Genomic DNA, 16773 nt, shown 5'->3' with positions numbered 1-16773 from the left:
CCATTTATTTGCGACATACGAAAATGCAATGGACCATAGTTAGTCGTTCAAAACCCTCAATGCCGCTTTAATTTCATCTGGTATGTTTCCAGCTGCTTCATTGTTTTTTATCGTCAACATCTGGACCGGCAGGTTCTTTCTGAGCTGTATTGAATCCTAGAGAAGATGGAAAAATAGTAATTTATAAATTGCTGCAAAATAAATCACATGATAAACCTCGTTATTGTGTACTTACGTGAGTGGTCTTCCTGCCAGAATTAGTAGTACCGTTCTGGTGGGCCATCTTCTGTAGGACAAGGAAAGCGGAGTCTTCGCTGTTACAAAAAAATTAACTATATTAAAACTATAACGGTCGGCTTATAACGCGTGTGATCGATTTACTATATTACCGCCTGCCGTTTGAAGAGATGCCATGCGTTGACCAGTCCATGAGATTGGTAATCCAACCAGGGATCCTCATCTGCAACACATTGTTGAACTCTTGTTTCAACATTGTGATTTCCTTCCTCGTTTTAGTGTTATGAAATTTGTATGGTCCATCATAGACGTCGACTGATGGATCAATTGGGAGAACCCTCCTAGTTTCCTTGCCGACTACAAGTAGTCCGTATGAAGAATCCACGGAAATAAATGGTAGTAGATACTGTCGTAAATAGACACATGTTAGTACAAAATAGAATAAGCAAATTAAATTATAATGATGAGTTTCTTACAATGTTAGAGTTGAACACATCATATTTAGGAAACGGCTGAACAATGGCATTGTCAATCAGCACTGTGGTGCGTGTTTCTTGCTCCATCGAAGAGTGTCTGAGGGCCCGTGCCAGAGAATGAAACTGCAAGTCGAAAAAATGTTTGTTTCCAAGCATTCTTGTACCTGCAGTGCTCTCTACTTCAGCGCTCGCAAGCTTACGAACTGCAAAATTGAAGCACTCAGGATGAATTATTCCAAAAAGGCTAATTGTTTCCTGGAGCATCCGTAGGCTGATTTCAATCTGATATGGTCGTTCGCTTCTAATCCAGATTGTGCTGCCCAAAAAATGCAGACCAATCTTTACCAAATAACATCCATCCATCTCTGTATCACATTTAGACTAACTCTTTTGTATAATATAAAGCAGTAAAAAAAGTTACTTAATAATGTTATAACCTGGTAGCTATTTTGTCTTTAATAATGTTATAGATGTATAAAAATAATATGGGCACATGTACCATAGGTAAAAAGGTGTGATACAGAGGCACACATAAAATATTTAACAACGGTGTAACAGTGCAAAAAATATATACACTAAAATATATAACACCTAGACAACCAAACATAATATAGTGGACTATCATGGTTAATTATGTCTAGCCTGCTGTGTTGCCCAACTGATATCTAGCTTGATGTGTACGAGAGTAATATGAAGAGCAATACAACTTACTTTAGTGCCTCCTCGTCCTGGACAACAGTGATAAATTGAAAAATGTATTCGACGGCATCTTCTACGGCATTAACGTTGCCCGCAACCTCCAGAGGGGCGGGCAAAGCCTCTTTTGGTGCGAGCTGAACATCAACTGGCTCGTGCACAGCCTCCATTGATGAGATTCGTGAGTGATCGAAAATTGGTGAAGACTCGGGTGGGTGTTGAAACAGGAGCTCGTCGGAGGTTATATGAAGGGATAAGTTCCTGTTTGGCAGCTGCATCATATAGACTTATCTGCCTTCCAAATAATACGGCAACTTCCATTGTTGAAAGCCAAATAATAAGCAAACTTTTAATTACGCCTGATTTTCAGCATCGGATGGTACCTAAGGCAGATGGAAGGTGCCCATATCATTCCATCCGTGCATGTCTATATTATTCATTTCCTAGTATAAAATATTTTGAGCTGCGGACGGATCATATCTTGCGCGCTGCCACAACCTGGATCGCCGGCGCATTGTTTCCAATGATGGGCTCCATCGCTGATCGATACGCGTGAGTGATCGTTCACTGAGGTGTCTTGGCAATTAGGATGTCGATGCAGCATATATATAAACGGATATATTATTAATGATTTTTATTGCCTGCCAAATATATCAAGTCATTTTTAAGACGTAGATGGTTCTTTCTAATTATAAAAACACGTGACGGGGGTGTATCAGATCTTTATCCCTTTTTATAGTTGAATATTTTGTTCCTAAGGCATGCCATATTTACAGTTCAATCTCAACGAATCAGAAAAAATCAACCTTTGTATAAAACCAGATATCCCGAAATAAGTACGCATACAAAAAATACATACTGCCATAATGGCTACACTTAGAGTTGACAAGCAAAAAGAAAACACACTTTAACAGAAATGATTGTTCTGTGTGAATACATTATTATTCCAAATGTAGATAAAAGGACTGAGGGAAATGAGCTTTTTATTCAGCCGTGTTGAAAAACAAAGTCATCTACTGTCCATTTTTCCTGGCTACAACTGAAGCATTGACGTATGATAGTGTTTCGTTAAGTGTCATTAAGCAGGCTTCGTGGATATCTACGAAAAAACAATTTGTTAGTACTAATAACATCGTAATACAGAAAAGAACAAAAAGCCATAAAATCGAAATACTTTATAGAAGTTACCTTGAAGATGATGAACATCTTCATTAATGTCGGGGGAGAACAAGAATGTGCTCTCCCTCATAGTCTCCACGCACTTATCCCTCCGGTTTACCTGTATGTACGTAACTGCAATTTTGTCGAACAAATTTTCAGTGCGCTGCAAGTGGTACAAGTGACGACCAGCATGCTCTTGACTTAGGCGTATAAAAAGTATCTCCCGTCTGCAATGATAAAGATATGTTGATGGTAGGCAACTATCAAATATTAATAATCATATAAAACCTCAAGTACTGATTGGAGTTTACCGAAAATTCATGATGCCTATCTCAACAAAATGGACCTGCCATCTATATACTGAATCCCACCTATGTTGTATCCTACCAGCATAGACAAGAATACCAAGAACATCTGGAAAAAAATAAGTCTGGGTGAGAAAAAATGTTAAATCGATAAATATGCAAAAACAAACTAAAAGATGTTGCACCGGTAATGGTTTTGTCTCGTAGCAAGGATATGGCACCAAGTTGTGGGAAAAAAGGTGGACAGATTGTTGATGCAATACTGTGCACCGATGTCCTAACCATGGTTATAGCATTTAGTTCAATGACAAACTCCATGCATAGATACCAGAAGTGACCATCTAGCATTTCCCTGGGGTTTATCCCGACGTTACTGAAGTCATATGTTAGCCCGGTCTGCAGAATGACGTTGAATCGATAAGCTTGGTTGCTGAAGGCAATTGCTTCAATCTTTGTTCCCTAGAAATTTTTAAAAATTAAGATAACAAGACTTTAGAACACATGCGTATATACATTAAAAAAGGTTGCTATATTTAGTGATCACTAATCTCATACTTCCTGGTCCAGAAGTATGCAACGAAAGTATGGGTTTCCCATTGCATGCACCCTGATATGGGACTTCCACATCACCTTAGCCCGAATGGTCCAACATCTTTGATAGATATGTTCTATCTGTACACTTTGAAAATTCAGGTACCTACATAAAATAACCCGAAATGATGGGATAAACAAACGGTGATGTTAGATAGGCGTGCATGAAGATCTGTACACTTGCCTGTTCATCGGAGGGATGGTAGGGCAGAGGCATGATGGGATCCGGTGGATTCGCCATCACCCTCCTCGAGGGCCTCGAGCTGTACGATATCACCATGGTCAGGGAGCTAATGGATGAAGTGTTAAACAAAGATAGAGGGGCGCATGGGCACGAGTAGTGGCATTTATATATATAGTCCAAGGGGCCCACAGGCGGGAAAATCAAAATTCTTTCAATATTTGCATGTGGCCATCTAGCGAAAAAAAACCTCTACTATCGAAACTATTATAAATAGTAAGTTATGAGAGTTCTTTGGCAACAAAAAATTTATTGCTAAAACTTATTGAATCAATTAATTATTTATAGATATTTGAAATTCTTAATCTGATCGAAATCATGTCAACTATCTCACCAGTATCATTGTTTCCTTTTCGCTTGTGAATACGCTATATTCAATATAACAAACTGCGGGAATATAATGATGACTTCAGATTTTTAGTTAGGAACGCAATAATTGGATATGTCAAAATAATTAAGGTGATAGTGTGTTAAGGTAAGTGTAGTCACGCAATTAATATATTACCATTAATTACCATTAATTACCAACATGCTGCAATTTCAAAAATAGATTATTTACTTAGCTTTTATAATACTACATGTTATTTTATAAAATCCCAACATATTTGATTTTATTACATGTGATGAGACGTCGTTGTGTTACTTTGCAACGACTATTTTACGGGCATTTTAAAATAGTAACCAAAAATTAAATTGAAGTTATTAGCAATAGTAATAATTTGTTTAGTGGGTCTTTGATGGCTTGATTCATTGGTCGCGGTTGCATGCACAATTGAGTAAGCGCGTGAGAAGCTAACTTCGATCTGTTTTTTAATTGGCATCTCTTTTTTAATTTGATTATGTATGCACATCGTAGTAACAGCCGCACTTTCAAAACCAGCATGCTTAATTGAGAAGCCTGTGCATTTTGTGACGTAAGTTAGTTAATATAGCACAAACGCAGTCAATGCCATTTGTAATAAAAAGAAAATTTCGAGGGAGGTACGGATTACAGCATTTGTACCACGTATTTCATGTAAGAAAAAGAAAATTATAGCATGTTAGGCGACAAAGCTCAAAGGGAAGATAAAAAACAGAGAGTAAGAAAGCAAGCATTAAACAATATATGTTCTTTATTCATACTTTCATAGTTTGACTCCAAATCGATTACAATGCAAAATGCTCTTGAGGAGCGTTGAAACATAAAACATAAAAAGCTGTAAAGAATATTGTATAAATCCTCATGATTGCTCCTTTCAAGGCATTTCCGTCTTCCTGTCGCATGCTTGCATGTGCTTCACAAACATATGTTCCAACTGATTGATCTTCTTTATGAGAGTTTGCATCAGCTTATTGCTCTCCTTGGTTGGCTGCAGAATTTGATCGTTTCTAGTACCCCAACCGTCCCCCAAACCTTCTTCCCTATCGTCTTTCGTAACGGGATATGTTCTACTAATAGGCAGGTTAATAGGCTCGACGTGATTATGCATCCTAAGCCTTTTTCGCTTTGGTGTGTTACCCTTACCAAAGGGACGCATCAGCGTAGTGCCGTCATGATCTTCCAGTACACCGAGATCTTCACTTTCTTCTTCCTGCCAACGAATATCCTCGACAGCATCATCGCTGAAGCGAATTGAACTGTTGGATGACGCCATGTGAGAGGAGGATGGAGTGTCAAGATATCGTTTAACTTGTTCAAGAGAGGTCTGGTAAGGTCGCTGGAACGGTTGATCAATATATAAGCGTTTCTAGGAAGCTCTGAATACGAAATCGGTAAACAAATCGACCAATTTGGTCACAATCAAATATTAATTAATGGGATCAATTTTGTGATTCGGTGAGTAGAACCTACCATATGATTACAAGACAAAAAAGATAACCTGTCTTAAGATTTCATGTGTGATAAACCGATTACGAATGTTTTTAAAAGGAAGCAAATAAAATAGTTAACATGCACGTATTGTACATTTTTCAAAAACACTTCTAAAATTTCCTTATACACGGGATTTTGTTAAAACTATGTTGAAACCTGTTTTCTTCAAATGCATTAACACTTCATTCAAGTTTGTGCCAGCTCTTACATTTACTTCAATTTCCTTATTCAAAGAGGAATGAGAACATCAAAAAATAAACATGAATTAGGGAAATAAATAAAAAGAAACCTTGATAGCTACAGCTGTACATGAAAAATGTACAGCATTTAAAACTGGGTGGAACAAAAGAAATATTACACACTCATACACACTCATAAAACTCAAGGCAGTAGGCCAACATGTAAGATTTTAGCCATTTAATGAGCATGTAAATAAATGTATCACACACACTGAAATTCAATGTATCAAATATAACCTGCATGCTAAATGATGACATGACATGCATGCTACAGGTTTTAATCAAACTGTACAAAGTAAATATAACATGTAGCGGCTCTATATGAAGCCAAACATTATTTCGGAATCTCAGATTACAAATAACACGGTACACTGTGTGACATGTACATTGCCAGAAACATTGCGATAGTGGAAAGCAAATAACAGTGATAAAGGTAAAAAATTAATTAAACATGATGCAGATCTTCATGAAGCCAATCATTATTTCTGATTCTAGTATTACGCATAACACAGTACGCTGTGTGACATGTACAATGTCAGATTACACATAACACAGTATAAATTTATTGAAATGCAGTTATTACTTGAACTAATTGGTGTATACCTCTAACAACCAAGATACCAAATGAAAAAATATGTCATAGAACCGAATTACAACAATTCTTGACCATCGAAAGAGTAAATTGCATATATAAATCCAGCAGGTCTTATAAGACCAGACTTCAGCCTGTAAGTACTTCCTTGTAGACGATGTTCTTCATTGAGGTCAGCAAGGACACGGTCGGTCTTTTACGCTTCTTCGGGTTGTTATGTTGCTTGTTGGCCTTATCCTTTGGTTTCTCCTTCTGAATAAGTATTTTAATGTTTCTCTTCGCGGTGGCTCGAGACAAAGCAACATAGAGTTGACCATGAGAGAACACTGGATTAGGTAGATACACACCAACAATGGGGATGGTCTGCCCTTGAGCCTTGTTAATCGTCATAGCAAAGCTAAGCCTTATAGGAAATTGCTTCCTCTTAAACTTGAAAGGAAACATGTTGTTGTCAGATGGGCATAGAGGTATTCGAGGAAGGAAGACCCTCCTACCATCGTGTTGTCCAATCACGATTTCTGCATCAATGGTGTTCCTCTCAAAACTTCTAACAACAAGCCTAGTCCCGTTACACAGACCATTAGCTGGATCAATGTTCCTTAGAAGTATCACAGGGCAGTTCAGCTTTAGTTTGAGTGCATGCGGAGGAAGACCATTGGGAGTCAATCCGTTTAGAAACTCAGGAGCGTAGTAGCCATATGGGTCGTCCTCCGCACTGTCAAAGCTATGGTAGATTACTTCATCTCCTTGGAAACGCTCTATCATGCGGATGTTTATATTGTCGACGTTGTCATTTGTCGTGGAAATGATTGCGCGAGATGTCATGTAACTCGAATCTGCCATGTTGTCATCTAGACTTGGAAACACGTGGTTAATCAGCTTCTCCAGGTCGTCAACCTCGCCTGTAGATGGTAGACAAATATCATCAGGGAGTAGTATGTTGCCTTGGTCGTCGGCTTCCTCAGTGCCATTACCGACCCTGAGCAAGTAATCTGCAAACCACGTGTTATTACCAGCCCTCATGTTGGTGATGAGCCGAAGCTGCCGCATACTCTTCCAAAGATGAGAACTTCGGAGGCTTGCATCAATTATCTGGCCCCGTGACCCCCTTCTGACGACCGGAAGCACCTGCCTAAAGTCCCCGCCAAAAACAACAGTCTTTCCTCCAAAGGGTCGGTCGCGTATTCCCATGATGTCGCGCATGCTATTGTCTAATGCCTCAACCGCTTGTCGCTTAGTCATGCTGGCCTCATCCCATAGTATCAATGAGGCCATCCTTAGCAGCTTGGCGGTCCCACTCAGCTTGGTGAAGCTGCACGACGCTCCATCATCGCAACTCAGTGGGATTTTGAACCTTGAGTGGGCAGTCCTGCCGCAAGGCATGATAGAAGCAGCGACACCCGACGTCACGGTAGCGATAGCAATCTTGCCCTCGCGCCTCACCTTGGCGAGCATCGCCCTATAGAGGAAGGTCTTCCCCGTACCTCCAGGGCCATCAACAAAGAATATACCCCCATCACCGCATTCAACAGCCGCTAGTATTTCGTCGTATGCAGCCCTTTGCTCAAAATTCAGGGAAGATGACAATTTAGTGTCACTTTCGTCAAACTCAACAGTTGATTCCTCGATGATCTCTCTGGCCTCGCCCTCGGTTGGGTCAAACGCATCATCGATCGTTGGAAGAGCGAAATCAATAATGTCTTTACCCATAGACTGCAACATACCCCTAATGTCAAGCAACACCATCTGTTCCACCTCGTTCAGGGACGTGCGTGTCCGACGTAGTCATCGGACATAGGCTTGAGGTGTCTATCCCATAAACCGCGCACGTCGCCTGGCCTGCACTGCACCAATATTGTTGCAAAGAGCCTCCTAAGAGAACATGGCATAGCCCACTGCTCCGCCTCAGTAAGACAGTCGTCGAGCGTGTTGTCTGCCTCGATGAGTCCCAACCTTTCACCGGCCTCTCTAAAGCTCCCACATACCACGCCGTCGACGGTGAGCAAGTCCTCAAATGATGTTTTCCTCGGAACATGGTTCAACAACACACGAAGGTAGTATCGCTCCCCCTTGGTAGGATTGGCAGACACGATACGACCTATTTGAAAACGCTCCACCCGCCTCTTCCAGAACTTCTTTTTCTTCTCCCACATGAAGCTTCTGAGGAAATTCTTGTACAATATATGCCTTGCCCAAGGGTGTTTTTCGTTTGCCTTGAAATACTCCGTTAACATGGATTTTGAAGCATTCTCGGAGGATACAACATTCTTCAAGTCAGCCTGTGCATTGAATGCAACCATGTGCATATTCGGGAGATGAAGAGGAAACTGCAAGACAGGCGGGTAATTGGCACACAGTGGGAAACCAAATATCCTCCACATAGCCTCCGGAGGGGTGACCCATCTTGCGTCAACGTATATCTTGATCTCATCAATGTTACCATCAGCGTCTGGCTGGTCAATGCTAAAAGAAGCCTTATCATGGCCCTTATAAATGTACTTATAAATGTATTTTACAACCTTTATGCTAGAGCAGACCTCGACGTTGATGTGGCAATTAAACATCTGCAGAAGGTAAGGGTTATATGGCACAACCCATCGGTTGTCCAACATTTTCCCTCGAACCTTAGCGCGTCTACCATCGTCTCTACGATGATAAACTGGGTATGAGTCCTTGCCTTGTATCGTGTTATCATTGAACGGCCGCGGGTATCTGCACTTGCATTCATTATCTTGCATGCAAACATTCTTCGGGTTGAGAGCACTGCATGGTCCGTGCATCATATGTTTTACCACCATTGCATACAATTCAGGATACTTCTGCTTGTTTGGGAGCTCTGCGGAAATGATTCGGTCATACTGCTTTGGGACAAGAAGCTTATAATTTGAATCCATGATCAACAAAAAATGTGCGTGGGGGAGGCCTCTATTCTGGAACTCGACTACGTAAACATAAGCAACAACAACACCCAGGACCATCTTCTTGAGCAACATATCTTTCATAGCCTCTAGTTTGCCATAGAACATGCGAGCCACAATATCAGGTCGGTCTTGCGCCGTCTGTCCGGGAAGCAACTCATTTGTTATATCTTCCCATTTAGGGTTGCAAGTCATGGTCAAGAAGATGTCAGGCTTCCCGTATGTATGGACAATTGCCATGGTATCCATATGTCTCTTCTTCATGTCGCGGTCGCCACCAGGGTAAGTTCCAGGGAGAACTATTCTCACTCCAACAGCGCTTGCTCGTGTCTCCCCCGATGTTATCGCATCAACAACTCCTTTATACAAATCGGCACGGATCTGCGTCTGGTTCTTCCTGTACCACCTCAACCGACAGCTCTCAATCTTGATGTACATGTCAACCGCCCATTGCTGCAGTAGGCATGCTCCACAGAGTATTGGATCGAAGATCACATGCCTTGTTTGCAGCATGTAACAGTAGTAGTCTCTAACGGAGACGCATAACCTTCTATTCCCCTCTGCACACATTTGATTCAGATCGCGTGAGCATTATTTTTAAAAACAAGAAATTATTTGAAACAAAGTGGGACACAAAATGACATACCTGCATCATCCTCATCATCATGACACAAACGAGGATTTTGTACAACCTCCCAATGAACATTACGTTTGGGTAGCTTCGGATGCCAACCTAGCTCCCCCATTGGATAGAATAATGGATAAGACAACGGGTCGTATGCCCCTGAGGTCACACGTATACTATGCCTTTCATTGTTGTTACCACAAAGTGTTATCCTGCGGTCAAACCTTTTTGCTAGGTCAGTGCCCTCAAACCAAATTGCAGCGACCTCAGATGACACCGGTCTATTATATCTTCTTTGGTCAAGCCTCTTATCAGTGTTTAGGTCTATCCTATAATCATCGAAGTTGTCCTTGTGTGCACCCAAACTCCTAAATTGCCGGGAGTATGGGTTTTCTTTGAGTATGTCTACTAACCTCTTCACGACATCCTGGTCTAATTGCTTGGTGGCCGCCTTACGATGATCTAGGTTAGGGTCGTCGTCATAGATGTTCTGGACGTGAGCTAGGCCCGAACGAATGGACATTGTGGTAGATGGTGCCGTGAGCTCGGAATGTGTACACCCCAGACCTCATGTTTGTATAGTTTTCATCAAGGCTGACACCAAGGGTTGTGAAGGTGAAATGCCCGTTGAAGAACCTTATGTTCTCCCGAAAATGTCTAGAATCTGCATCCATGCTGGACCATAGCCTCATAAGCTCCGGGATTGGTTCCAGTTGCTTAAGATGGATCTGGCCATTGCGACAGCAGAAGCCGTCAGTCTCAGACTCAAACTTCCTGGCCTTACAGTGTTTGCAATTTTTGTCGAGTTTCAGGACGTGAGTGCTGTCTGGAATGTTTGAGTAGACAGTGTCAAATGGATCAATCTCGCTAAGTTTATCGGTAGACTTGCTCGCTTCCTCATCATCATCCAATATGTCATTATCGGGTCCTACGGGGATTTGTTGAAAAATCACATACAATTCACTAACAACAAATAAATGAGACAACAATAGAGCTCCAAAGTGTCATAGTGTAGGGTTTGCAATACCTTCATTGCAAAACATGTAGTACTCCTCATCAATCAATTCATGTGCTTCCTGCTCATGGCGCATGGTGCCGCTTTGGAAAACATCGATGTCTTCTGCATTGTCGTCGTACAGAAAGCGACAACAGACACAATCATGTTAGAACGACATGCTGAGAATGTGCATAAGAAACTGACAATCGCAAATTCATACCATTGGCACCGACAGAGTATCTCGGCATGTTCGTCCCCGGATCGCCATCAGATGAATCATCTTTTGCGGCCCGCGAGATGGGTGATGCGCGGCTTGGGCATGTGGGACATTCAGAGTCTGAGTTTGCTAGGTCTGTAAGGGTTATTGCGATGCATTCTTTGCACGGTGTTTTTTTCCTTCGGTCATAATTGGCCTTCCTCTGTGCACTTGACTCCCCCTTCTCATTCACCGACATGCTTTTGCGGCGTTGCACGCTCCTCTCGCGTCTTTTTTCGTTCATTGTTTCTCTGACCTCCACCGTTAATTCGTCACTTCTCTTCTGATGGCATGCTCTACTCCTTGCGTTTTTCACCTCCCTTTGATCGTTTGTTAAATTACGTTTCTGCTCATTGTCAGTTTGCCTCCTAGCTAGAACAGTGTCCTGAATGACAGACCCGTGTAAAGTTGAAGGGGGACATGTTGCTCCCTCTTTCATTAATTTTGTAACGCTAGGGCTATTTCGGTCGTCTGGATCAAAAATAAGTTCAAATCATATTTAGAACATTTTGATTTCTCGGCTTTGGAGGAGTCACATCTAGAATATCAGGGCCTGCCATAGAAACGGATATTGAATGTAAGCGCATACCTGAAGTACCAGATGCATGTTTGTAATGATCTTGGATATGCTTATCCTTGTTCCTCCAATAAGTAGCTCGCCGCAGGGCGTTTCTATGGTCTCTCTTGCGTTCTTCTTCTGGTTTTTCCTCTGTTTCTTGTATGTCATTCAAGATCCCATCTGGAGCCATTACAAACATTCCTGAAAAAAATCATGGAACTAAGATGCAAGCAATTTCTATTATAGGGGAACAAAATTAGAATACCTTGTAGCTCTACGTCATTAACGATCCCAGTCGAGACCTCCGTTGTATCAGGAAATGCCGACGCATCATCCGAGAATGATGTATAGTTAGAGCTAGTGGGGTTGCCTTCCATACAAAAGTTGTCCAGACATATTATTGCTTATTTATTAAAACGGTCCTTACCATAATGGTTAAATCATTAAAAGCTTACCTGATAAATGAAGGGTCTGTGCATGTTCAACTTGTACGTTATATTGTTTCTTCTGCCGATAGGAAGCCCTCCTCAAGGTGTTTCTATGGTCTCTCTTGCGTTCTTCTTCCGTTTTAAGCTCTATTTCTGGGGTGTCTTTCAAGATTACATTCCCGAAAATTACAGAATAAAACAGATACGCCCACGAAATTGGTGGATGAGTAGGCACAATATGATTACCTTGATGCTCGTTGTCATATATGAATCCAGATGAGACCGTATTTGAACACGGAAATGTCTCCGAGCTGGTTGGGTTGTCTGCTGAACCAGATTTGACCAAACATATTTATGCTAAGTGGTTAAGACGATACCGACTATAATGTTCAAAAGATTTTAAACCATACCTGTTAAAACAAGGGTCTGTGCAATTTCATCTCGGACATTAGGTTGTTTTTTCCGCCGATATGAAGCCCTTCTCAGTGTGTTTCTATGGTCTCTCTTGCATTCTTCTTCCGTTCTATGCTCTGTTTCTTGGGTGTAATTCTGGATTCCATTTGCATCTGATGTCATTAAGTGCAAACACAGTAATTAGAGAATAGAACAGAAACATGTCAGCAATTTGTTGAATGAGTAGGAAAAATATAATTACCTTGAATTTCATTTTCATTAATGAGACCAGATGTGGACGTAGTTGTAATAGAAAATGTTGACGCATCATGCGAGAATGCTGTATAGTTAGAGCTAGCTGGGTTGTCTGGTGAACAAAATTTGTCTAAACACATGTCAGCTAAATGGATTTGACATACCGAATATCATGGTTACTACTCTTTAAGCTTACCTGATGAATGAAGGGCAAGTGCATTTTCATCTTGCACATTAGGTTGTTTTTCCCGCATACAGGAAGCACTTTCCAGTGCACTTGTTTGGTCTATTTTGCAATAATATTCTTGAATTCGCGTAATTTCTATGATGAAATTAAAGTCACATAATGATGACATTCATGTAGTTATCTCTAAATCAAAATGAGAAAACACAACTTGACAGAATATCTCCAAAGGATAAAACACAACCATGGAGATGGTGAGATCATATTACCTTCTTTATCTCCAACACAAAGGACATCCGATGTGACCATCGCAGTATCCGGGTATGATTTATCGTTAGGCGAGACTGATGTGTAGTCCGAGCTAGCTGAATTATATGATTCAACAAGCTTGGTCAGTACTTATTTAAATTACGTAAGAAGTGTCTAACTTCGTGCGACCACAGCACATACGGGACGTGGATCAATTTACCAACCATGAAAATCTCGTGTGGGTTTAGTTCTCTCCCTATCTTCGAGAACATTTGTGATATCACATAGAGACTGGCGATGGGCAGACTTCCCATTGACTTGTTGGTTACCCAAACCATCTGACATGTTATTGCGATAAACAGCCCGCCTACGAGCGTTGATAAGATCCCTATGATCTAATAAGCAACACAGAATGAGCATCATATAATCTCTTACCAGGGATATAAGCACAATATTATCTACTAAGCAACATACGTATGCACTACAAACTAAGAGTATCCATCAACCATACCAGATTTTGCAAGTACCGGCTAATTCTCATTTTGAAAGCTGATAATATCCTCATTTCGATTAATCCGATAAGCTGCACGTTTCCTTGCATTGTACTACTCCCTTGCATTTTCTGCGTAATTTTTGCATTCATTATTTAATGATACAGTTTCATGCTGTTCGGAAGCTGTGTCGTCTGCATTTATAAATACAAATAAAAAAGCAAATAAAACGACGGTTGGGAAGGTGGATATCATGCCTATGGATACCTTTTGTATTATCTCGTAGCTACATCTTATGAATAGCATGATCGAGTGTTAGGTTAGCCGTAGCTGCAAATGTTTGACCATCATCATGGTACCCAGGTCTTACCCATTCCGATCCATCTGAAGAGTTTAGTAAGCATGAATACAAATTCAAATATTTGACTGGTATGCACGCAATCAATCATGTACCTGTCTTCGTCGTGTAAAAAGGATCAACATTTGCAGCTATGGTTATGATGCTTGGATTACCATCTTTCAGTTTTGTACCGCTCGTAGGTGCTGCAAGACATTAAGCATGGTACAAGTCATTGTCAGACTTGCACGTCAGGCATCACATCACAGTATTTTTCACACTTTATATACCGGGTTCAGTCGCGCAAATAGTTTGTACTTGTTCATCAACGGGCATCAAGGTTGCATTGTATTCTTCATCATTTTTTACGCTCGTCTGATCTGCAACACATTATGCAAAAAGCTTAATTTTAGCAGAAATGCAAGTATTCCTAGTACAGTGAACACTACCTGTAGCTACGTCGTCTTCTTGTTGATGTTCACCGGCTTTGCTTTTTGCATTACCCATTCGCAAATGAAATGACCGTTACCTCCGATGTTTCTGTGCCTGTGGTGTTTTTGAGGCCTGGGAGAAACATAAAAGCTAAATCATCGGATGGATATAATAGATGCAAGATGAAAGCAAGAGAGATGGCGAACTTGAAGGCATGAATAAGAAGGTACTTTAATTCAAAGCATTCACAGCTTACCATTGAGTTCCTCGACTTTATTCTATCTTGAACTTTAAGCACAACTTGCTTATGCACATTCTCATAGTTTTTCATTTAAAACAATTCAATTATGGTAATCTAAACACATATCACATTCAGCAAAAGGCACATGTTGATGATAAACCAACACCAATTCAATTATGCATAGTTCTGAGCGTCATATCAGATAAATGATATCCTTTTCATTTCCATAGTTCTCAGCGAATGTGTAATGGTTATTCAATGATCACCAGTCTTTTCATTCCTTGCAATGCCAATTGGTGCTGGTTTTCGTTCTTACCAGTCCTTTCTTAAATTACGTAGTAATGCATCTTGGTCAGGCCAGCCCTCCACCTTTCGTGTAAGGATCATGGTGCTCACACTGGTCACCGGTTCATGGTGGGGATATTTTGTGGCCAGGCCACGATATCGATTCCGGCTACGGCAAAGTATCCACTACAAACTGAGGAATTTCCTTACATTGCGTCCCAAGACCAACGCATATCATAAAAATCAAAGGCTAAAATTCATGCTATAGATGTAAACTGCTTTAATTGATGATCCTTAGACGTAAATGCACCAACAAGGTGATAGTACAATTTTGAATTACGCAACCGAATTAGGTGAACAATCTTGAAGATTAGGGTTTGAGAACGATAACATAATAAGAACCTTAATCACGAAGAAAAACATGAATTTTTTTTATGTTTTGAACAAGCAGATAAATTTCTTAGACAAAAATGGTTCTGATTCTATACTCTAACCTCACAAACAAGTTAATCAAGATATATGTGTTGATCATTGCCATAACATTTGCTGTACTATTTTATGCAAATAAGATTTCCTAGGCAACAGCTAGGCAACAACTATAGTAACACAATTGTTGTATGGTGGTTTCTCATTGTAACAATATGTTGGTTTATGCACCTTCTCATCTGCAGGGTGACACGATAGCTATTCTCTCCGATTCGTGACCTGCAATCTTGTCACAGTAAAACGATTTGTGGCTGCCAAGTATTTTCGATGGTGTGTGTATGTGATGGCTGTGTGTATGAAACCATGTAGAATTATCTGTTCTGTATGCGATGGATGTAAATTTCAGATCTGTTCCGTACGTAGATATCATGGTCTTTCTGTATGAAATACGGTGGCGGATCTGTGATACCTGGAGGGCGTGTATCTGGCGGCGGATCTTGTACGCCGCCGGCGCCACATCCTGGACCTGTCCGGCGACAGGTCCTGAGGGGGATCCGCGCCGGATCCTCGAAGCGACCAGCGGCGGAGCAATGGAGTCTGGCGGTTTTGATGTGCGATGAGCGCACATGGATGGCGGGGAAGGACCGATGGGCGGCGGCGGGCGAAGGTGTAATATCCCAAATTTTCAATTTGGAATGTTATACATTAGATCATCATTCATATCATATTTTATTTTGCATTTTGGTTGATCCTAGAAATTCTACGCAACTCAATGACCCACGAAGAGAGTTGGGGATTTCGTTATTTTCATATTTGAGTTTTCTCAAATTTTGAGAATAGGATCATTTGATTTTATTTATTTTATCATCAATTATTTCTATTACAAAAATATGAGAGAGGGAATAAAATGACTTTCCCAAAATAAAGAAATATTGAGGATTTAATAAAAAAATCAAATAAGATTTTATTTCGGAGTTTTTCGGTGTTTTATTTGAATTTAGGAAAAATGTGCATTTTTTAAAATTGCATTTAGGGCCCAAATAAATGTTCACCTTGTGCGCCTTGATTTTAGAAGCTCGTGAAAATTTATTTCGGAATTTTTGGAGTCCGTTTAGTATTTATTTTTATTTTTCTTCCGAGCGGAATAATTAAAAAAAACGAACCGACTTCGGGCCGTACCCGAGCGGGACACCGCCCGGGGGCAGCCTTTAAATAGCGCCGCCCCGAGCCGCCCCAGCCGATCAGCCCCGCCTCGATCCACGCGCGCCGCCGGAGCCGCCGCCGCCGCCGCCGATGATCCCGTCGCC

The 16773-nt window shown here is 40.9% G+C and overlaps 1 protein-coding gene and 1 pseudogene across 1 annotated transcript; both read right to left on the bottom strand.

The window, feature by feature from the left end:
* Positions 1-8150: 8150 nt before the first annotated feature.
* Positions 8151-9746, bottom strand: LOC147991169 (uncharacterized). The gene has a single exon (XM_087538556.1). The coding sequence runs from the start codon at positions 9744-9746 to the stop codon at positions 8151-8153; it is 1596 nt and encodes a 531-aa protein (XP_087394682.1).
* A 173-nt stretch (positions 9747-9919) lies between these two features.
* On the bottom strand, positions 9920-11024 carry LOC147991168 (uncharacterized; annotated as a pseudogene).
* Positions 11025-16773: the final 5749 nt, after the last annotated feature.

Source organism: Triticum urartu, chromosome 1A, assembly GCF_056163025.1.
Source record: "Triticum urartu cultivar PI428250 chromosome 1A, HENAU_Tu73, whole genome shotgun sequence".
NCBI lineage: Eukaryota > Viridiplantae > Streptophyta > Magnoliopsida > Poales > Poaceae > Triticum > Triticum urartu.
The sequence above is the reverse complement of the archived record's forward strand: the minus strand, read 5'-3'. Positions and strand labels throughout refer to the sequence as shown.